Source organism: Petromyzon marinus, chromosome 80 (assembly GCF_048934315.1).
Source record: "Petromyzon marinus isolate PM22_M1 ecotype Great Lakes invasive population chromosome 80, UKy_Petmar_22M1.pri1.0, whole genome shotgun sequence".
Lineage (NCBI taxonomy): Eukaryota > Metazoa > Chordata > Hyperoartia > Petromyzontiformes > Petromyzontidae > Petromyzon > Petromyzon marinus.
Window position 1 is genome coordinate 11,069,625 of NC_133746.1, and position 25,463 is coordinate 11,095,087.

The window sequence follows — 25,463 nt, forward strand, 5'->3', positions numbered from 1 at the left end:
GGATGCAAGTCAAACAACAACAACAACCACAAAAACTTAGATAAAGGCCATAGAGATACATAGAGACCCATAGAGATACATAGAGACCCATAGAGATACACAGAGACCCATAGAGATACACAGAGACCCATAGAGATACATAGAGACCCATAGAGATACACAGAGACCCATAGAGATACACAGAGACCCATAGGGATACATAGAGACCCATAGAGATACACAGAGACCCATAGAGATACATAGAGACCCATAGAGATACATACAGACCCATATAGATACATAGAGACCCATAGAGATACATAGAGACCCATAGAGATACACAGAGACCCATAGAGATACATAGAGACCCATATAGATACATAGAGACCCATAGAGATACATACAGACCCATATAGATACATAGAGACCCATAGAGATACACAGAGACCCATAGAGATACAAAGAGATACATAGAGACCCATCGAATAAAACCAAAGAGTATGAATCCTTGCAGTCGCGGAAGCTTCAAATCTAGAATTAAGCAACGCCAAACCCTATAAGGGCCATAGCTGGCTGCATGAGTCACTCCACAACAGCAGCAGCATCGGTCGGAGTATCACATTTTTCAATGCACCTTTCAGACCCCGCGCAGTCATCCAATTGGCCCGACGCATTGGCGTTGGTAGGGGGAGGTTGGGGGGGGGCGGATGGGGGATGGGGAGGACCGTCGCCTGGCCAGGTCAGCCGGCCGGGTACCGCGACCCGGGCCGGCTGCCGGACTACTATTCGTCGGTAGGCCACTCACGCGATGACGCTGGGCGCCGTGGGCGGGATGGTGAAGTCGAACGCCGACGAGCCGATCATCCAGTTGGAGTTCTGGTTCTGCTCGATGCAGGAGTACGACAGCGAGTAGATGGACGAGCAGCTCTCGGTGCAGCGCCACTTCTGGTACGAGGTGAACGACTTGCCGGACGTGATGTCGGCGTCAACGCAGCGCCCGCCCTCCCCCGAGTTTCGTCGCCACGCGAGCATGTAGTAGAAGTGATACTGGTGCGGAGCGGAGGGATGGGGCAGAGGGGGGGGGGGGGTTCGCGGGTGATAAGGGATTCGGGGGGGGGGGGATGGGGAGAAGGAGGACATTATATTTCGATTTAAAGCTTTCGTGACTGCAAGTATTCATCTTCTTTGGTTCTTTCGGTAAAGTCACGAAACGTCGTGAGAATATTATCGCGTTATTTTATTCTATCAATTTATTATTTTATTCTCATTCTACGTGGTGACTTTACCGAAAGAAACCAAAGAAGAGGACATTATAGTTTGATGCGTGGGTTTCCGTGGCCGACCAGTGGGCTAATCGGAGGTGCCGGGGTGGGACACCAGACTAAAGATAAAATAATTCCACTGTTCAGGGACTCCTCTGCTTGCCAACTTTAGACTTACGAACTTTCAGAGATACGAACAAAAACCTGGTCCTTCATGTCCAGTTGTCTGTTCGGACCGAGAGTCGTAAGTTCAACTGCCGCGCAAATAGATGGCGGTGGTGGCATCTACATCCGCAGAACGTGAAGAACCAGTGGCATCTACATCTGCAGAACGTGAAGAACCAGTGGCATCTACATCTGCAGAACGTGAAGAATCAGTGGCATCTACATCTGCAGAACGTGAAGAACCCATGGCATCTACATCTGCAGAGCGTGAAGAACCAGTGGCATCTAAATCTGCAGAATGTGAAGAACCAGTGACATCTACATCTGCAGAGCGTGAAGAACCAGTGGCATCTACATCTGCAGAGCGTGAAGAACCAGTGGCATCTACATCTGCAGAGCGTGAAGAACCAGTGGCATCTACATCTGCAGAGCGTGAAGAACTAGTGGCATCTACATCTACAGAACGTGAATAACCAGTGGCATCTAAATCTGCAGAGCGTGAAGAACCAGTGGCATCTACATCTGCAGAGCTTGAAGAACCAGTGGCATCTACATCTGCAGAGCATGAAGAACCAGTGGCATCTACATCTGCAGAGCGTGAAGAACCAGTGGCATCTAAATCTGCAGAACGTGAAGAACCAGTGGCATCTACATCTGCAGAGCGTGAAGAACAATTGGCATCTACATCTGCAGAGCGTGAAGAACCAGTGGCATCTACATCAGCAGAACGTGAAGAACCAGTGGCATCTACATCTGTAGAACGTGACAAACCAGTGGCATCTACATCTGCGGAAGATGAAGAAGCAGTGGCATCTACATCTGCAGAACATGAAGAACCAGTGGCATCTACATCGACAGAACGTGAAGAACCAATGGCATCTACATCTGCAGAACGTGAAGAACCAATGCCATCTAAATCTACAGAACGTGACGAACCAGTGGCATCTACATCTGCAGAACGTGATGAACCAGTGGCATCTAAATCTACAGGACGTGAAGAACCAGTGGCATCTACATCTGCAGAACGTGATGAACCAGTGGCATCTACATCTGCAGAGCGTGAAGAACCAGTCGCATCTACATCTGCAGAGCGTGAAGAACCAGTGGCATCTAAATCTGCAGAACGTGAAGAACCAGTGGCATCTCCATCTGCGGAAGATGAAGAAGCAGTGGCATCTACATCTGCAGAACATGAAGAACCAGTGGCATCTACATCTACAGAATGTGAAGAGCCAGTGGCATCTACATCTGCAGAACGTGAAGAACCAATGACATTTAAATCTACAGAACGTGAAGAATCAGTGGCATCTACATCTGCAGAGCGTGAAGAACCAGTGGCATCTACATCTGCAGAACATGAAGAACCAGTGACATCTACATTTGCAGAACGTAAAGAACCCATGGCATCTACATCTGCAGAGCGTGAAGAACCAGTGGCATCTAAATCTGCAGAATGTGAAGAACCAGTGACATCTACATCTGCAGAGCGTGAAGAACCAGTGGCATCTACATCTGCAGAGCGTGAAGAACCAGTGGCATCTACATCTGCAGAGCGTGAAGAACCAGTGGCATCTACATCTGCAGAACGTGAATAACCAGTGGCATCTAAATCTGCAGAGCGTGAAGAACCAGTGGCATCTACATCTGCAGAGCTTGAAGAACCAGTGGCATCTACATCTGCAGAGCATGAAGAACCAGTGGCATCTACATCTGCAGAGCGTGAAGAACCAGTGGCATCTAAATCTGCAGAACGTGAAGAACCAGTGGAATCTACATCTGCAGAGCGTGAAGAACAATTGGCATCTACATCTGCAGAGCGTGAAGAACCAGTGGCATCTACATCAGCAGAACGTGAAGAACCAGTGGCATCTACATCTGTAGAACGTGACAAACCAGTGGCATCTACATCTGCGGAAGATGAAGAAGCAGTGGCATCTACATCTGCAGAACATGAAGAACCAGTGGCATCTACATCGACAGAACGTGAAGAACCAATGGCATCTACATCTGCAGAACGTGAAGAACCAATGGCATCTAAATCTACAGAACGTGACGAATCAGTGGCATCTACATCTGCAGAGCGTGAAGAACCAGTGGCATCTACATCTGCAGAACGTGAAGAACCAGTTGCATCTAAATCTGCAGAACGTGAATAACCAGTCGCATCTACATCTGCAGAACGTGAAGAACCAGTGGCATCTACATCTGTAGAACATGAAGAACCAGTGTCATCTAAATCTGTACAACGTGACAAACCAGTGACATCTACATCTGCAGAACGTGAATAACCAGTGGCATCTACATCTGCAGAGCGTGAAGAACCAGTGGCATCTACATCTGCAGAACGTGAAGAACCAATGGCATCTAAATCTACAGAACGTGAAGAACCAGTGGCATCTACATCTGCAGAGCATGAAGAACCAGTGGCATCTACATCTACAGAACGTGAAGAACCAGTGGCATCTACATCTGCAGAGCGTGAAGAACCAGTGGCATCTACATCTGCAGAACGTGAAGAACCAGTGGCATCTAAATCTGTAGAACGTGAAGAACCAGTGGCATCTACATCTGCAGAACGTGACAAACCAGTGGCATCTACATCTGCAGAACGTGAAGAACCAGTGGCATCTAAATCTAAAGAACGTGAATAACCAGTGGCATCTAAATCTGTAGAACGTGAATAACCAGTGGCATCTACATCTGCAGAGCGTGAAGAACCAGTGGCATCTACATCTTCAGAACGTGAAGAACCAGTGGCATCTACATCTGCAGAGCGTGAAGAACCAGTGGCATCTACATCTGCAGAGCGTGAAGAACAAGTGGCATCTACATCTGCAGAACGTGAATAACCAGTGGCATCTACATCTGCAGAACGTGAAGAACCAGTGGCATCTACATCTGCAGAACGTGAATAACCAGTGGCATCTACATCTGCAGAACGTGAAGAACCAGTGGCATCTACATCTGCAGAGCGCGATGAACCAATGGCATTTAAATCTACAGAACATGAATAACCAGTGGCATCTAAATCTGCAGAACGTGAAGAACCAGTGGCATCTAAATCTGTAGAACGTGAATAACCAGTGGCATCTACATCTGCAGAGCGTGAAGAACCAGTGGCATCTACATCTGCAGAGCGTGAAGAACCAGTGGCATCTACATTTGTAGAACGTGAAGAACCAGTGGCATCTACATCTGCAGAACGTGAAGAACCAGTGGCATCTACATCTGCAGAACGTGAAGAACCAGTGGCATCTACATCTACAGAGCGTGAAGAACCAGTGGCATCTACATCTGCAGAACGTGAAGAACCAGTTGCATCTGAATCTGCAGAACGTGAATAACCAGTCGCATCTACATCTGCAGAACGTGAAGAACCAGTGGCATCTACATCTGTAGAACATGAAGAACCAGTGTCATCTAAATCTGTAGAACGTGACAAACCAGTGACATCTACATCTGCAGAACGTGAATAACCAGTGGCATCTACATCTGCAGAGCGTGAAGAACCAGTGGCATCTACATCTGCAGAACGTGAAGAACCAATGGCATCTAAATCTACAGAACGTGAAGAACCAGTGGCATCTACATCTGCAGAGCATGAAGAACCAGTGGCATCTACATCTACAGAACGTGAAGAACCAGTGGCATCTACATCTGCAGAGCGTGAAGAACCAGTGGCATCTACATCTGCAGAACGTGAAGAACCAGTGGCATCTAAATCTGTAGAACGTGAAGAACCAGTGGCATCTACATCTGCAGAACGTGACAAACCAGTGGCATCTACATCTGCAGAACGTGAAGAACAAGTGGCATCTACATCTGCAGAACGTGAATAACCAGTGGCATCTACATCTGCATAACGTGAAGAACCAGTGGCACCTACATCTGCAGAACGTGAATAACCAGTGGCATCTACATCTGCAGAACGTGAAGAACCAGTGGCATCTACATCTGCAGAGCGCGATGAACCAATGGCATTTAAATCTACAGAACATGAATAACCAGTGGCATCTAAATCTGCAGAACGTGAAGAACCAGTGGCATCTAAATCTGTAGAACGTGAATAACCAGTGGCATCTACATCTGCAGAGCGTGAAGAACCAGTGGCATCTACATCTGCAGAGCGTGAAGAACCAGTGGCATCTACATTTGTAGAACGTGAAGAACCAGTGGCATCTACATCTGCAGAACGTGAAGAACCAGTGGCATCTACATCTGCAGAACGTGAAGAACCAGTGGCATCTACATCTACAGAGCGTGAAGAACCAGTGGCATCTACATCTGCAGAACGTGAAGAACCAGTTGCATCTGAATCTGCAGAACGTGAATAACCAGTCGCATCTACATCTGCAGAACGTGAAGAACCGGTGGCATCTACATCTGTAGAACATGAAGAACCAGTGTCATCTAAATCTGTAGAACGTGACAAACCAGTGACATCTACATCTGCAGAACGTGAATAACCAGTGGCATCTACATCTGCAGAGCGTGAAGAACCAGTGGCATCTACATCTGCAGAACGTGAAGAACCAATGGCATCTAAATCTACAGAACGTGAAGAACCAGTGGCATCTACATCTGCAGAGCATGAAGAACCAGTGGCATCTACATCTACAGAACGTGAAGAACCAGTGGCATCTACATCTGCAGAGCGTGAAGAACCAGTGGCATCTACATCTGCAGAACGTGAAGAACCAGTGGCATCTAAATCTGTAGAACGTGAAGAACCAGTGGCATCTACATCTGCAGAACGTGACAAACCAGTGGCATCTACATCTGCAGAACGTGAAGAACCAGTGGCATCTAAATCTAAAGAACGTGAAGAACCAGTGGCATCTAAATCTGTAGAACGTGAATAACCAGTGGCATCTACATCTGCAGAGCGTGAAGAACCAGTGGCATCTACATCTGCAGAACGTGAAGAACCAGTGGCATCTACATCTGCAGAGCGTGAAGAACCAGTGGCATCTACATCTGCAGAGCGTGAAGAACAAGTGGCATCTACATCTGCAGAACGTGAATAACCAGTGGCATCTACATCTGCAGAACGTGAAGAACCAGTGGCATCTACATCTGCAGAACGTGAAGAACCAGTGGCATCTAAATCTGTAGAACGTGAAGAACCAGTGGCATCTACATCTGCAGAACGTGACAAACCAGTGGCATCTACATCTGCAGAACGTGAAGAACCAGTGGCATCTAAATCTAAAGAACGTGAAGAACCAGTGGCATCTAAATCTGTAGAACGTGAATAACCAGTGGCATCTACATCTGCAGAGCGTGAAGAACCAGTGGCATCTACATCTGCAGAACGTGAAGAACCAGTGGCATCTACATCTGCAGAGCGTGAAGAACCAGTGGCATCTACATCTGCAGAGCGTGAAGAACAAGTGGCATCTACATCTGCAGAACGTGAATAACCAGTGGCATCTACATCTGCAGAACGTGAAGAACCAGTGGCATCTACATCTGCAGAACGTGAATAACCAGTGGCATCTACATCTGCAGAACGTGAAGAACCAGTGGCATCTACATCTGCAGAGCGCGATGAACCAATGGCATTTAAATCTACAGAACATGAATAACCAGTGGCATCTAAATCTGCAGAACGTGAAGAACCAGTGGCATCTAAATCTGTAGAACGTGAATAACCAGTGGCATCTACATCTGCAGAGCGTGAAGAACCAGTGGCATCTACATCTGCAGAGCGTGAAGAACCAGTGGCATCTACATTTGTAGAACGTGAAGAACCAGTGGCATCTACATCTGCAGAACGTGAAGAACCAGTGGCATCTACATCTGCAGAACGTGAAGAACCAGTGGCATCTACATCTACAGAGCGTGAAGAACCAGTGGCATCTACATCTGCAGAACGTGAAGAACCAGTTGCATCTAAATCTGCAGAACGTGAATAACCAGTCGCATCTACATCTGCAGAACGTGAAGAACCAGTGGCATCTACATCTGTAGAACATGAAGAACCAGTGTCATCTAAATCTGTAGAACGTGACAAACCAGTGACATCTACATCTGCAGAACGTGAATAACCAGTGGCATCTACATCTGCAGAGCGTGAAGAACCAGTGGCATCTACATCTGCAGAACGTGAAGAACCAATGGCATCTAAATCTACAGAACGTGAAGAACCAGTGGCATCTACATCTGCAGAGCATGAAGAACCAGTGGCATCTACATCTACAGAACGTGAAGAACCAGTGGCATCTACATCTGCAGAGCGTGAAGAACCAGTGGCATCTACATCTGCAGAACGTGAAGAACCAGTGGCATCTAAATCTGTAGAACGTGAAGAACCAGTGGCATCTACATCTGCAGAACGTGACAAACCAGTGGCATCTACATCTGCAGAACGTGAAGAACCAGTGGCATCTAAATCTAAAGAACGTGAAGAACCAGTGGCATCTAAATCTGTAGAACGTGAATAACCAGTGGCATCTACATCTGCAGAGCGTGAAGAACCAGTGGCATCTACATCTGCAGAACGTGAAGAACCAGTGGCATCTACATCTGCAGAGCGTGAAGAACCAGTGGCATCTACATCTGCAGAGCGTGAAGAACAAGTGGCATCTACATCTGCAGAACGTGAATAACCAGTGGCATCTACATCTGCAGAACGTGAAGAACCAGTGGCATCTACATCTGCAGAACGTGAATAACCAGTGGCATCTACATCTGCAGAACGTGAAGAACCAGTGGCATCTACATCTGCAGAGCGCGATGAACCAATGGCATTTAAATCTACAGAACATGAATAACCAGTGGCATCTAAATCTGCAGAACGTGAAGAACCAGTGGCATCTAAATCTGTAGAACGTGAATAACCAGTGGCATCTACATCTGCAGAGCGTGAAGAACCAGTGGCATCTACATCTGCAGAGCGTGAAGAACCAGTGGCATCTACATTTGTAGAACGTGAAGAACCAGTGGCATCTACATCTGCAGAACGTGAAGAACCAGTGGCATCTACATCTGCAGAACGTGAATAACCAGTGGCATCTACATCTGCAGAACGTGAAGAACCAGTGACATCTAAATCTGTAGAACGTGAAGAACCAGTGGCATCTACAGAACGTGAAGAACCAGTGGCATCTATATCTTCAGAACGTGAAGAACCAGTGGCATCTAAATCTACAGAACTTGAAGAACCAGTGGCATCTACATCTGTAGAGCGTGAAGAACCAGTGGCATCTACATCTGCAGAACGTGACAAACCAGTGGCATCTACATCTGCAGAACGTGAAGAACCAGTGGCATCTAAATCTGCAGAACGTGAAGAACCAGTGGCATCTAAATCTGTAGAACGTGAATAACCAGTGGCATCTACATCTGTAGAACGTGAAGAACCAGTAGCATCTACATCTGCAGAACGTGAAGAACCAGTGGCATCTACATCTGCAGAACGTGAAGAACCAGTGGCATCTACATCTGCAGAACGTGAATAACCAGTGGCATCTACATCTGCAGAACGTGAAGAACCAGTGACATCTAAATCTGTAGAACGTGAAGAACCAGTGGCATCTACAGAACGTGAAGAACCAGTGGCATCTACATCTGCAGAACGTGAAGAACCAGTGGCATCTAAATCTAAAGAACGTGAAGAACCAGTGGCATCTAAATCTGTAGAACGTGAATAACCAGTGGCATCTACATCTGCAGAGCGTGAAGAACCAGTGGCATCTACATCTGCAGAACGTGAAGAACCAGTGGCATCTACATCTGCAGAGCGTGAAGAACCAGTGGCATCTACATTTGCAGAGCGTGAAGAACAAGTGGCATCTACATCTGCAGAACGTGAATAACCAGTGGCATCTACATCTGCAGAACGTGAAGAACCAGTGGCATCTACATCTGCAGAACGTGAAGAACCAGTGGCATCTAAATCTGTAGAACGTGAAGAACCAGTGGCATCTACATCTGCAGAACGTGACAAACCAGTGGCATCTACATCTGCAGAACGTGAAGAACCAGTGGCATCTAAATCTAAAGAACGTGAAGAACCAGTGGCATCTAAATCTGTAGAACGTGAATAACCAGTGGCATCTACATCTGCAGAGCGTGAAGAACCAGTGGCATCTACATCTGCAGAACGTGAAGAACCAGTGGCATCTACATCTGCAGAGCGTGAAGAACCAGTGGCATCTACATCTGCAGAGCGTGAAGAACAAGTGGCATCTACATCTGCAGAACGTGAATAACCAGTGGCATCTACATCTGCAGAACGTGAAGAACCAGTGGCATCTACATCTGCAGAACGTGAATAACCAGTGGCATCTACATCTGCAGAACGTGAAGAACCAGTGGCATCTACATCTGCAGAGCGCGATGAACCAATGGCATTTAAATCTACAGAACATGAATAACCAGTGGCATCTAAATCTGCAGAACGTGAAGAACCAGTGGCATCTAAATCTGTAGAACGTGAATAACCAGTGGCATCTACATCTGCAGAGCGTGAAGAACCAGTGGCATCTACATCTGCAGAGCGTGAAGCACCAGTGGCATCTACATTTGTAGAACGTGAAGAACCAGTGGCATCTACATCTGCAGAACGTGAAGAACCAGTGGCATCTACATCTGCAGAACGTGAAGAACCAGTGGCATCTACATCTACAGAGCGTGAAGAACCAGTGGCATCTACATCTGCAGAACGTGAAGAACCAGTTGCATCTAAATCTGCAGAACGTGAATAACCAGTCGCATCTACATCTGCAGAACGTGAAGAACCAGTGGCATCTACATCTGTAGAACATGAAGAACCAGTGTCATCTAAATCTGTAGAACGTGACAAACCAGTGACATCTACATCTGCAGAACGTGAATAACCAGTGGCATCTACATCTGCAGAGCGTGAAGAACCAGTGGCATCTACATCTGCAGAACGTGAAGAACCAATGGCATCTAAATCTACAGAACGTGAAGAACCAGTGGCATCTACATCTGCAGAGCATGAAGAACCAGTGGCATCTACATCTACAGAACGTGAAGAACCAGTGGCATCTACATCTGCAGAGCGTGAAGAACCAGTGGCATCTACATCTGCAGAACGTGAAGAACCAGTGGCATCTAAATCTGTAGAACGTGAAGAACCAGTGGCATCTACATCTGCAGAACGTGACAAACCAGTGGCATCTACATCTGCAGAACGTGAAGAACCAGTGGCATCTAAATCTAAAGAACGTGAAGAACCAGTGGCATCTAAATCTGTAGAACGTGAATAACCAGTGGCATCTACATCTGCAGAGCGTGAAGAACCAGTGGCATCTACATCTGCAGAACGTGAAGAACCAGTGGCATCTACATCTGCAGAGCGTGAAGAACCAGTGGCATCTACATCTGCAGAGCGTGAAGAACAAGTGGCATCTACATCTGCAGAACGTGAATAACCAGTGGCATCTACATCTGCAGAACGTGAAGAACCAGTGGCATCTACATCTGCAGAACGTGAATAACCAGTGGCATCTACATCTGCAGAACGTGAAGAACCAGTGGCATCTACATCTGCAGAGCGCGATGAACCAATGGCATTTAAATCTACAGAACATGAATAACCAGTGGCATCTAAATCTGCAGAACGTGAAGAACCAGTGGCATCTAAATCTGTAGAACGTGAATAACCAGTGGCATCTACATCTGCAGAGCGTGAAGAACCAGTGGCATCTACATCTGCAGAGCGTGAAGAACCAGTGGCATCTACATTTGTAGAACGTGAAGAACCAGTGGCATCTACATCTGCAGAACGTGAAGAACCAGTGGCATCTACATCTGCAGAACGTGAATAACCAGTGGCATCTACATCTGCAGAACGTGAAGAACCAGTGACATCTAAATCTGTAGAACGTGAAGAACCAGTGGCATCTACAGAACGTGAAGAACCAGTGGCATCTATATCTTCAGAACGTGAAGAACCAGTGGCATCTAAATCTACAGAACTTGAAGAACCAGTGGCATCTACATCTGTAGAGCGTGAAGAACCAGTGGCATCTACATCTGCAGAACGTGACAAACCAGTGGCATCTACATCTGCAGAACGTGAAGAACCAGTGGCATCTAAATCTGCAGAACGTGAAGAACCAGTGGCATCTAAATCTGTAGAACGTGAATAACCAGTGGCATCTACATCTGTAGAACGTGAAGAACCAGTAGCATCTACATCTGCAGAACGTGAAGAACCAGTGGCATCTACATCTGCAGAACGTGAAGAACCAGTGGCATCTACATCTGCAGAACGTGAATAACCAGTGGCATCTACATCTGCAGAACGTGAAGAACCAGTGACATCTAAATCTGTAGAACGTGAAGAACCAGTGGCATCTACAGAACGTGAAGAACCAGTGGCATCTACATCTGCAGAACGTGAAGAACCAGTGGCATCTAAATCTGTAGAACGTGACGAACCAGTGACATCTACATCTGCAGAACGTGAAGAACCAGTGGCATCTACATCTACAGGAGATTATACAACTTTTAAAGCAATACCCCGTGTTTATCGTACGTGCCGTGCAACACGTTTGGAACCGATGGGAGTAAAGTTGGACTTACGAACAACAAATCGACTTATGAGCAGTATCTCTGGAGTCGCTGTATGTTGATTAACTGTGAATAAGCCCACCGATGAAAGGCACTTCATATTCTCAGATCAACACGATGAGTTGAACTTTACGACTGAAACAGGAGGACTCCTTCACAATTCTGGCTCATCGCCTGATGAAGCCAGCTGCTGAAGCTGCTGCTGTTGCTGCTGTTGTTGCTGTAATCACCGGCGAGACGTCACGGTTACTTGCATGGCAAGCGTTTGTCGCGGGCTCAACTCTCCAACACACAAGCGGTGTAGCGCTGCAACTTGTAACGCCTTTGGCGCCACGTTCTGTTCACGTGACACAAACCCCTCTTACTGATTGGCCGCGTCGTGTGGCGACGGGTTTAGCGACACAACGCATTTACATTGACGCGATCTAAGCCCCGCCCCGCCCGCCCCCCCCACCAATAAAAACCCCCCTCCATTATGGAAGTTCGTATATTCAGTAAAAATGCACAGTTACAGGAGCGATTTCGACTTAAAACTTTCGTGACTGCCGGAATTAATTTTCCTTGTGTCCTTTCGGTAAAGTCACGTAGATAGAAGAAGAAGAATAATGAATTTAACAAAAATAATACAAATAAAACCACTAAGTTAAAACCACTATGGTTTTTATTTTATTTTTAAATAGCACTATGGTTTTTATTTTATTTCTAAAAACCGCTATGGTTTTTATTTTATATTTTATTTGTATTATTTTTATTCAATAATTATTTTTTTAACCGAAAGAGCCAAAGAATATACAGGAGCGAGTTGAGAGCGGCGATTGCTGCGAGACTTGAGGGCTAAGCGGCGGCTCTGCCAATGTCGGGGGTGGCCGAATGATCGCGGCAGAACGTCTCCAACGCCGTGGCGTTCTGCGCGCACCATCCCAGTGTGAGTGGTCTGTGTGTAGTAACTCCTGTGAGTGGGTAGGTGGGTGGGTGGGTGAGTGAGTGGGTAGGTGGGTGGGTAGGTGAGTAGGTGGGTGGGTGGGTGAGTGAGTGGGTAGGTGGGTGGGTGGATGAGTGAGTGGGTAGGTGGGTGGGTGGGTGGGTGAGTGGGTGAGTGGGTGAGTGGGTAGGTGGGTGGGTGAGTGGGTAGGTGGGTGAGTGAGTGAGTGGGTAGGTGGGTGGGTGAGTGAGTGAGTGGGTAGGTGGGTGAGTGGGTAGGTGGGTGGGTAGGTGGGTGGGTGAGTGGGTAGGTGGGTGAGTGAGTGAGTGGGTAGGTGGGTGGGTGAGTGAGTGGGTAGGTGGGTGGGTGGGTAGGTGGGTGGGTGAGTGAGTGGGTAGGTGGGTGAGTGAGTAGGTGGGTGGGTGAGTGGGTAGGTGGGTGAGTGAGTGGGTAGGTAGGTGGGTGAGTGAGTGGGTAGGTGGGTGGGTGAGTGAGTGGGTAGGTGGGTGGGTGAGTGAGTGGGTATGTGGGTGGGTGAGTGAGTGGGTATGTGGGTGGGTGAGTGAGTAGGTGGGTAGGTGAGTGGGTAGGTGGGTGGGTGAGTGAGTGGGTATGTCGGTGGGTGTGTGAGTGGGTATGTGAGTGGGTGAGTGGGTAGGTGGGTGGGTGAGTGGGTAGGTGGGTGGGTAGGTGGGTGGGTGAGTGAGTGGGTAGGTGGGTGGGTGAGTGAGTGGGTAGGTGGGTGGGTGAGTGAGTGAGTGGGTAGGTAGGTGGGTGAGTGAGTGGGTGAGTGAGTGGGTAGGTGGGTGGGTGAGTGAGAGGGTAGGTGGGTGGGTGAGTGGGTAGGTGGGTGGGTGAGTGAGTGGGTAGGTGGGTGAGTGGGTAGGTGGGTGAGTGAGTGAGTGGGTAGGTGTGTGAGGAGCTCACAAACCCTTGAAAGATCTGGGCATGGTCCCATTCGTGAGCTCCTCTGGCAGGCAAGGCTGCGTTGGCTGGGTCATGTAGCCCGCATGCCCAGCCACCGCATGCCGAAACAGCTTTTGTTCGGCCGGATTGAGGGGGCTAAGGGGGCGCGGCACGGGCTAGAGAAGAGATGGAGTGATGTGGTACAGGAGGACGTGGAGCTGAGTGGACTTGCCGATGACTGGTACCAGCGGTGTCAAGATCGGCTTCTGTGGAGGAGGCTCGTGAAGGACGCTGCTACTGGGCAGTTGGAGGTAGTCGCCCTCCAACAACAACGGAGGGCGGAGGAGCGACGCTCACAACAACGAGCGGAGCGCCGGGTGGCTAAAGCACAGCAGGTTGGCACAGTAGGGGGCACAGGTGGTGCACCAGCCAGTCATCTCAGTCAGTCGACCCGTGGCACCTGCTGGGTCTGCCCCGTGACCTCCTGCCAGCGGGCGTTCGACACTTCACGTGGCCTCAGGGTGCACATAGCCTGGCACAAGCGTCGTGGTGACGTCACCGCCACTTAGTGGCGAATGGCGGTTGTTGTTGTTGTTGTGTGCGTGTGTGAGTGAGTGTGTGAGAGTGAGTGTGTGTGTGAGTGTGTGTGAGAGTGAGTGTGTGTGCGTGTGTGTGTGAGTGAGTGTGTGTGAGTGTGTGAGTGTGCGTGTGTGAGTGTGTGTGTGAGTGAGTGTGTGAGTGAGTGTGTGTGAGTGAGTGTGAGTGTGTGAGTGAGTGTGTGTGAGTGAGTGTGTGTGAGTGTGTGTGAGTGAGTGTGTGTGAGTGAGTGTGTGTGAGTGTGTGAGTGAGTGTGTGTGAGTGTGTGTGAGTGAGTGTGTGTGAGTGAGTGTGTGTGAGTGTGTGTGAGTGAGTGTGTGTGAGTGTGTGAGTGAGTGTGTGAGTGTGTGTGATTGTGCGCCTCGACCCCGCCGTGACCTCCTGCCGGCGGGCGTTCGACGCTTCACGTGGCCTCAACGTGCACCTAGCCTGGCACAGGCGTCGTGGTGACGTCGCCACCACCCAGTGGCCAATGACGGTGGTTGTTGTTGTTGTTGCTGCTGTGGAGGGATTTCTGCAGTCACGAAAGCTTCAAATCAAGATTCCAACATGGATTTATTAAAATGTTTTAATTGAAACACATTCAACCCACTCGCAACAATTGTTAAGTTTAATAAATAAAGTTATAATAATAATAAAAAAATAAAAACAATTCTAATAAGAAAGTTAGAGGACTTTTCAAATCGCTAAAAAAAAAATCGCAGCCTTTGTGATTTGCTCATCGCATCGTTTCAAAATAGCGATCGATTTCGATTCGATTTGAAATCTTGTCATTTGTTCAGCCCTTTTCATAGTATCATATTATTGCTTCTTTCGGAAAAATTCACGTAAATATAAAAGCCGCAAAATTCTACTGAAATGAAATGATAAAAAGGAAAGAAAAATAACAAATTGAAAACAATACGAAAAAAAATAAAAAAAAATAAAAAATAACAAAATCGAAACTGATAAAAGCAACAACAACAACAAAATCCTCACCTATCCATAGGTGCCGCTGCTACTGGCTCAACAGCGCTAGCCCCAACGTTCTGTTACCGGCTACACGGGGCCGAGGGGTTGATGGATCTCCGCCTGGGTAGACGACACAGACGCAAGTTGCACGCTAAACCCCCCCCAGCCCCAGCAACTCACACCCTCCCCACCCACCCTCCCCACCCACCCCCGAATCCCCGGGTGATTCCGACGTGCCTCTAAAGATGCTTGCTCAGCGGTCGGATTTAAGACGCCGTGAGGATGGTCATTATCGCTTCGAGTTCACCACGACCAGACCCACACACCCCCCCCTCCGCCAACACCATCCCATCCCCTTGGGGGGGTTCTGGAAGTCTGGCACGAAAAGCCGCATTCTTATCGCAAATATCTCAGAGCCCCGGGGAGGGGGGGGGGGTGATGGGTGATTGTTCAGTGGCTGTTCACACTCACTCACTCACCAAATCGCCCACTCACTCAGCCAACCACTCAATCACCCACTAACCCACCCAATTACCCACTCACCCAGCCAACTCACCCACTCACCAACTCACCCGCACATTCACCCACCAACTCACTCACTCACCCAACCACTCACCCAGCCACTCAACCACTCACCCACTCAATCACCCACCCACTCGCCCTCTTAGTCACCAACTCCATCACCCACTCACCCACCCAATTACCCACTCACCCACCCAGTACACCCACCCAATTACCCACTCACCCAGCCAACTCACCCACTCACCAACTCACCCGCACATTCACCCACCAACTCACTCACTCACTCACCCAACCACTCACCCAGCCACTCAACCACTCACCCACTCAATCACCCACCCACTCGCCCTCTTAGTCACCAACTCCATCACCCACCCAATTACCCACTCACCCACCCAGTACACCCACCCAATTACCCACTCACCCACCAACTCACCCGCTCACTCCCCCCACTCACCAACTCACCCGCACATTCACCCACGAACGCACTCACCCACTCACCCACCCACCCACCCACTCACCCAGCCACTCACCCAGCCACTCACTCACTCACTCCGCCAACCACTCACCCACTCAATCACCCACTCGCCCTTTTAGTCACCCACTCCATCACCCACTCACCCACCCAATTACCCACTCACCCACCAACTCATCCACACACCCACTCACTCCCCCCACTCACCAACTCACCCGCACATTCACCCACCAACTCACTCACCCACCCACTCACCCAGCCACTTAACCGCTCACTCAGCCAACCACTCACCCACTCAATCACCCACCCACTCATCCTCTTTGTCACCCACTCAATCACCCACTAACCCACCAAATACCCACTCACTCAACCAACTCACCCGCACATTCACCCACCAACTCACTCACGCATTCACCCATCCACTTACCCAGCCACTTACCCAGCCACTCACCCAGCCTCTCACCCAGCCACTCACCCACTCACTCCGCCAACCACTCACCCACTCAATCACCCACCCACCCACTCACCCTCTTAGTCAGCCACTCAATCACCCACTCAATTACCCAGTCACCCACCAACTCATCCACACACCCACTCACTCAGCCAACCACTCACCCACTCTGGTCTAACACCGTTTTGAGACGAGGCTCAAAAGAAAGCCGTCTCTGGTGTAGACCAATCGGTTTCAAGGACAATGCCACATTAGTTATCAGAGTATGTTTTTTGTTTTTTGCATTCTGACCACAGGTGTTGTGGTCAATGCATTAACATGATCTCTCGTAAAAGGTTTCAGTTTGGTGTTTTAACATCTTAACACAGCTGTTTTGTTGCCAGAAAAAAGGGGAAAACCGATTCTCATAACAGAACCTCTGTTAAACACTGACATTTCAGACTGCAAATGTCAAACGCGCCCGTTTCAGATATGCATCCACCCTCAGCAACTCTGGCTCTCAGTGTCCGTGACAGAGCATTCTGAACCCCCTGAGAGAGACAGAGACACCCAGACCCAGGGTTTGAGCCTTGAACCGAGGGTCTCAGCGGAATCGGGCATGACATTATGAACCCCCTGTGAGAGAGAAAGAGACACCCAGACCCAGGACTTGAACCCAGGATCTCTGCAACTCTGCCTCGGTGTCTCTGTGCAAGGCCATTATGAACCCCCCTGAGAAAGCCCTCAGACCCAGGATTTGAACCCAGAATCTCTTCAACTCTGCCTCAGTGTCTCTGACACGGCCATTATGAACCCCCTTGAGAGAGCCCCAGACCCAGGATTTGAACCCAGGATCTCTTCAATTCTCGCTCAGCGTCTCTAACACGGTAAATTATTAACCCTCCCCCCCCCTTGAGAGAAACCCCAGACCCAGGATTTGAACCCAGGATCTCTGCAACTCTGGCTCAGTGTCTCTGACATGGCCATTATGAACCCCCCTGAGAGACCCCCACACCCAGGACTTGAACCCAGGATCTCTGCAACTCTGCCTCAGTGTCTCTGTGCAAGGCCATTATGAACCCGCCTGAGAGAGCCCCAGACCCAGGATTTGAACCCAGGATCTCTGCAACTCTGCCTCAGTGTCTCTGACACGGCCATTATGAACCCCCCTGAGAGACCCCCACACCCAGGACTTGAACCCAGAATCTCTGCAACTCTGCCTCAGTGTCTCTGACACGGCCATTATGAACCCCCCTTGAGAAACCCTCAGACCCAGGACTTGAACCCAGGATCTCTGCAACTCTGCCTCAGTATCTCTGTGCAAGGCCATTATGAACCCGCCTGAGAGAGCCCCAGACCCAGGATTTGAACCCAGGATCTCTGCAACTCTGCCTCAGTGTCTCTGACATGGCAATTATGAACCCCCCTGAGAGAGCCCCAGACCCAGGATTTGAACCCAGGATATTTTCAATTCTCGCTCAGTGTCTCTGACACGGCCATTATGAACCCCCTTGAGAAACCCCCAGACCCAAGACTTGAACCCAGGATCTCTGCAACTCTGCCTCAGTGTCTCTGACACGGCCATTATGAACCCACCTGAGAAAGCCCCCAGACCCAGGACTTGGACCCAGGATCTCTGCAATACTCTGCCTCAGTGTCTCTGGCACGGCCATTATGAACCCCCCTGAGAAAGCCCTCAGACCCAGGATTTGAACCCAGAATCTCTTCAACTCTGCCTCAGTGTCTCTGACACGTCCATTATGAACCCCGCCTGAGAGAGCCCCAGACCCAGGATTTGAACCCAGAATCTCTGCAATTCTGGCTCAGTGTCTCTGTGCAAGGCCAATTATGAGCCAACTCGTGATGAAAAGATGAATGAAAAAAAAATTGAAAAATCATCAAAAAACCCACCCCCAGAGATTGCTTCAAACCGTAAAGCCCCGAGGATTGTGGGTGAGCGCTCGCACGTGAGTGCCGGGCATCACCTGGTCACCCTCTGACTGCTTCCACGAGATGGTCCCACCGCGCAGATGAGTGGCCTCGGATCCCGGTGGGACGAGGACGAGGAGGAGGACGAGGTGGAGGAGGAGGAGGAGGAGAGGCCCTAGGCGGACGCTCGACGAGAGCCTCATGGTGATCACCGCCGTGGAGGCCTCGATCACGCAGACGCGGCGCGGGATGGGTGACAGGGTCAGAGGGAGACGCGGTCGCGGGTGGACGGGGGTGACGGACGATCGTCTCGCGGCGAGAGGAATGCGTAGAGATACCTGAGCTGACAGGTGGAGGAGATCGCACTTATATACAGATTGTGGGCACGGGGGGGGTGCCGAGTCAGCATTCCGTGAATGAATCATCGCTGTGTGGGTGGGTGGGTTGGTGCGTTGTTGTGTGGGTGGGTGGGTTGTTGTGTGGGTGGGTGGGTGTGTTGGTGGTTGGGAATGTACGTGTGTAGGTGTATGTGTAGGTGTGTAGGTGTCTTTGTAGACTAACACTGCACGTAGACTAACATTGCACATAGACTAACACTGCACATAGACTAACACTGCACATAGACTAACACTGCACATAGACTAACACTGCACATAGACTAACACTGCACATATACTAACACTACCCATAGACTAACACTGCACATAGACTAACACTGCACATAGACTAACACTGCACTTAGCTAACACTGCCCATAGACTAACACTGCACATAGACTAACACTGCACATAGACTAACACTACCCATAGACTAACACTGCACGTACACTAACCCTGCACGTACACTAACACTGCACGTACACTAACACTGCACGTAGACTAACACTGCCCATAGACTAACATTGCACATAGACTAACACTGCACATAGACTAACATTGCACATAGACTAACACTGCACCATAGACTAACACTGCACATAGACTAACACTACCCATAGACTAACACTGCACATATACTAACACTCACGTACACTAACACTGCACATAGACTAATACTCACATAGACTAACACTGCACATAGACTAACATTGCACATAGACTAACACTGCCAATAGACTAACACTGCACCATAGACTAACACTCACATAGACTAACACTACCCATAGACTAACACTGCCCATAGACTAACACTCACGTACACTAACACTGCACATAGACTAACACTCACGTAGACTAACACAGCACATAGACTAACACTGCACATAGACTAACACTGCACATAGACTAACACTGCACATAGACTAACACTGCACGCAGACTAACACTGCACCCAGACTAACACTGCACATAGACTAACACTGCACCCAGACTAACACTGCACCCAGACTAACACTGCACATAGACTAACACTGCACATAGACTAACATTGCACGTAGACTAACACTACACCCAGACTAACACTGCACCCAGACTAACACTGCACATAGACTAACACTGCACATAGACTAACACTGCACGCAGACTAACACTGCACCCAGACTAACACTGCACATAGACTAACACTGCACCCAGACTAACACTGCACATAGACTAACACTGCACACAGACTAACACTGCACCCAGACTAACACTGCACATAGACTAACACTGCACATAGACTAACACTACACATAGACTAACCCTGCACCCAGACTAACACTGCACCCAGACTAACACTGCACCCAGACTAACACTGCACCCAGACTAACACTGCACCCAGACTAACACTGCACCCAGACTAACACTTCACCCAGACTAACCCTGCACCCAGACTAACACTGCACATAGACTAACACTGCACATAGACTAACACTGCACATAGACTAACACTGCACCCAGACTAACACTGCACCCAGACTAACACTGCACCCAGACTAACACTGCACCCAGACTAACACTGCACATAGACTAACACTGCACATAGACTAACACTACACCCAGACTAACCCTGCACCCAGACTAACACTGCACATAGACTAACACTGCACATAGACTAACACTGCACACAGACTAACACTGCACCCAGACTAACACTGCACATAGACTAACACTACACATAGACCAACACTGGCCGTAGACTAACACTGCACCCAGACTAACACTGCACATAGACTAACACTGCACATAGACTAACACTGCACACAGACTAACACTGCACCCAGACTAACACTGCACCCAGACTAACACTGCACCCAGACTAACACTGCACCCAGACTAACCCTGCACCCAGACTAACACTGCACATAGACTAACACTGCACATAGACTAACACTGCACATAGACTAACACTGCACCCAGACTAACACTGCACCCAGACTAACACTGCACCCAGACTAACACTGCACCCAGACTAACACTGCACATAGACTAACACTACACATAGACTAACCCTGCACCCAGACTAACACTGCACCCAGACTAACACTGCACCCAGACTAACACTGCACCCAGACTAACACTGCACCCAGACTAACACTGCACCCAGACTAACCCTGCACCCAGACTAACCCTGCACCCAGACTAACACTGCACATAGACTAACACTGCACATAGACTAACACTGCACCCAGACTAACACTGCACCCAGACTAACACTGCACCCAGACTAACACTGCACCCAGACTAACACTGCACATAGACTAACACTGCACATAGACTAACACTACACCCAGACTAACCCTGCACCCAGACTAACACTGCACAGAGACTAACACTGCACATAGACTAACACTGCACACAGACTAACACTGCACCCAGACTAACACTGCACATAGACTAACACTACACATAGACCAACACTGGCCGTAGACTAACACTGCACCCAGACTAACACTGCACATAGACTAACACTGCACCCAGACTAACACTGCACATAGACTAACACTGCCACTAGACTAACACTGCACCCAGACTAACACTGCACCATAGACTCAACACTGACCATACACTAACACTCACATAGACTAACACTGCACGTAGACTAACACTGCACCCGGACTAACACTGCACAAAGACTAACACTGCACCCAGACTAACACTGCACCCAGACTAACACTGCACATAGACTAACACTGCACATAGACTAACACTGCACATAGACTAACACTGCACCCAGACTAACACTGCACCCAGACTAACACTGCACCCAGACTAACACTGCACATAGACTAACACTGCACATAGACTAACACTGCACATAGACTAACACTACACCCAGACTAACCCTGCACCCAGACTAACACTGCACATAGACTAACACTGCACATAGACTAACACTGCACCCAGACTAACACTGCACATAGACTAACACTACACATAGACCAACACTGGCCGTAGACTAACACTGCACCCAGACTAACACTGCACATAGACTAACACTGCACATAGACTAACACTGCACACAGACTAACACTGCACACAGACTAACACTGCACCCAGACTAACACTGCACCCAGACTAACACTGCACCCAGACTAACACTGCACCCAGACTAACACTGCACCCAGACTAACACTGCACATAGACTAACACTACACATAGACTAACCCTGCACCCAGACTAACACTGCACCCAGACTAACACTGCACCCAGACTAACACTGCACCCAGACTAACACTGCACCCAGACTAACACTGCACCCAGACTAACCCTGCACCCAGACTAACCCTGCACCCAGACTAACACTGCACATAGACTAACACTGCACATAGACTAACACTGCACCCAGACTAACACTGCACCCAGACTAACACTGCACCCAGACTAACACTGCACCCAGACTAACACTGCACATAGACTAACACTGCACATAGACTAACACTACACCCAGACTAACCCTGCACCCAGACTAACACTGCACAGAGACTAACACTGCACATAGACTAACACTGCACACAGACTAACACTGCACCCAGACTAACACTGCACATAGACTAACACTACACATAGACCAACACTGGCCGTAGACTAACACTGCACCCAGACTAACACTGCACATAGACTAACACTGCACCCAGACTAACACTGCACATAGACTAACACTGCCACTAGACTAACACTGCACCCAGACTAACACTGCACCATAGACTCAACACTGACCATACACTAACACTCACATAGACTAACACTGCACGTAGACTAACACTGCACCCGGACTAACACTGCACAAAGACTAACACTGCACCCAGACTAACACTGCACCCAGACTAACACTGCACATAGACTAACACTGCACATAGACTAACACTGCACCCAGACTAACACTGCACCCAGACTAACACTGCACCCAGACTAACACTGCACCCAGACTAACACTGCACCCAGACTAACACTGCACATAGACTAACACTGCACATAGACTAACACTGCACATAGACTAACACTACACCCAGACTAACCCTGCACCCAGACTAACACTGCACATAGACTAACACTGCACATAGACTAACACTGCACCCAGACTAACACTGCACATAGACTAACACTACACATAGACCAACACTGGCCGTAGACTAACACTGCACCCAGACTAACACTGCACATAGACTAACACTGCACATAGACTAACACTGCACACAGACTAACACTGCACACAGACTAACACTGCACCCAGACTAACACTGCACCCAGACTAACACTGCACCCAGACTAACACTGCACCCAGACTAACACTGCACCCAGACTAACACTGCACATAGACTAACACTACACATAGACTAACCCTGCACCCAGACTAACACTGCACCCAGACTAACACTGCACCCAGACTAACACTGCACCCAGACTAACACTGCACCCAGACTAACACTGCACCCAGACTAACCCTGCACCCAGACTAACCCTGCACCCAGACTAACACTGCACATAGACTAACACTGCACATAGACTAACACTGCACCCAGACTAACACTGCACCCAGACTAACACTGCACCCAGACTAACACTGCACCCAGACTAACACTGCACATAGACTAACACTGCACATAGACTAACACTACACCCAGACTAACCCTGCACCCAGACTAACACTGCACATAGACTAACACTGCACATAGACTAACACTGCACACAGACTAACACTGCACCCAGACTAACACTGCACATAGACTAACACTACACATAGACCAACACTGGCCGTAGACTAACACTGCACCCAGACTAACACTGCACATAGACTAACACTGCACCCAGACTAACACTGCACATAGACTAACACTGCCACTAGACTAACACTGCACCCAGACTAACACTGCACCATAGACTCAACACTGACCATACACTAACACTCACATAGACTAACACTGCACGTAGACTAACACTGCACCCGGACTAACACTGCACAAAGACTAACACTGCACCCAGACTAACACTGCACCCAGACTAACACTGCACATAGACTAACACTGCACATAGACTAACACTGCACATAGACTAACACTGCACATAGACTAACACTGCACCCAGACTAACACTGCACCCAGACTAACACTGCACCCAGACTAACACTGCACATAGACTAACACTGCCACTAGACTAACACTGCACCCAGACTAACACTGCACCATAGACTCAACACTGACCATACACTAACACTCACATAGACTAACACTGCACGTAGACTAACACTGCACCCGGACTAACACTGCACAAAGACTAACACTGCACCCAGACTAACACTGCACCCAGACTAACACTGCACCCAGACTAACACTGCACCCAGACTAACACTGCACCCAGACTAACACTGCACATAGACTAACACTGCACATAGACTAACATTGCACATAGACTAACACTACACCCAGACTAACACTGCACCCAGACTAACACTGCACCCAGACTAACACTGCACCCAGACTAACACTGCACCCAGACTAACACTGCACGCAGACGAACATTCATTCAACGGGCGTTGAGTCACGTCGTTGAAACCAGCGGCGGGAGTTGCGTGACGAGAGGCAAAAACTCTCGCGAACGCCCTTGGCCAAAGGCCGTGAGGTGTTCGGTTTCCCGAAACAAACTTCATGTTGGCATCGTGAAACGTCTTGCTCATCTCCTTAGGTGCGACTTTGTTTGTAGGGTGGGTTGGTTGGGGTGGCCGAGGAATGCGCATGAGCCCAGCTCGCCTGTGTCGCTGTCGGTCCCAGGGACCCACCCCGATGCCACCCTGGGCAGTGTCTGCAGTGACGCAGACTCATCACTGCACACGTAGATTGGACGTGGACGTTGATTCACGCAGCACGTGGACTAACACTGCACGTGGACTAACACTGCACGTGGACTAACAGTGTCCGTATACTAACACTGCACGTGGACTAACACTGCACGTGGACTAACACTGCACCTGGACTAACACAGCACGTGGACTAACACAGCACGTGGACTAACACAGCACGTGGACTAACAGTGTCCGTAGACTAACACTCACATAGACTAACACTGCACATAGACTAACACTGCACATAGACTAACACTACACATAGACTAACACTGCACATAGACTAACACTGCACATAGACTAACACTGCACATAGACTAACACAGCACGTGGACTAACACAGCACGTGGACTAACAGTGTCCGTAGACTAACACTGCACATAGACTAACACTCACATAGACTAACACTGCACATAGACTAACACTGCACATAGACTAACACTGCACATAGACTAACACTGCACATAGACTAACACTACACATAGACTAACACTGCACGTAGACTAACACTGCACATAGACTAAC

At 48.9% G+C, this 25,463-nt stretch overlaps 1 protein-coding gene across 1 annotated transcript in view; it reads right to left on the reverse strand.

Annotated features, from left to right (window-relative positions):
* Positions 1–19,018, reverse strand: part of LOC116958660 (IgGFc-binding protein-like) — a 93,844-nt gene extending 74,826 nt beyond the window's left edge. The window contains exons 1-2 of the mRNA XM_076057297.1: positions 18,740–19,018; positions 785–1,026 (exon numbers count right to left, since the gene is read on the reverse strand). Of these exons, the coding sequence (XP_075913412.1) occupies positions 785–1,026; positions 18,740–18,886 (389 nt within the window). The 5' untranslated portion in view covers positions 18,887–19,018. The remainder of the gene's footprint in view (positions 1–784; positions 1,027–18,739) is intronic.
* Positions 19,019–25,463: the final 6,445 nt, after the last annotated feature.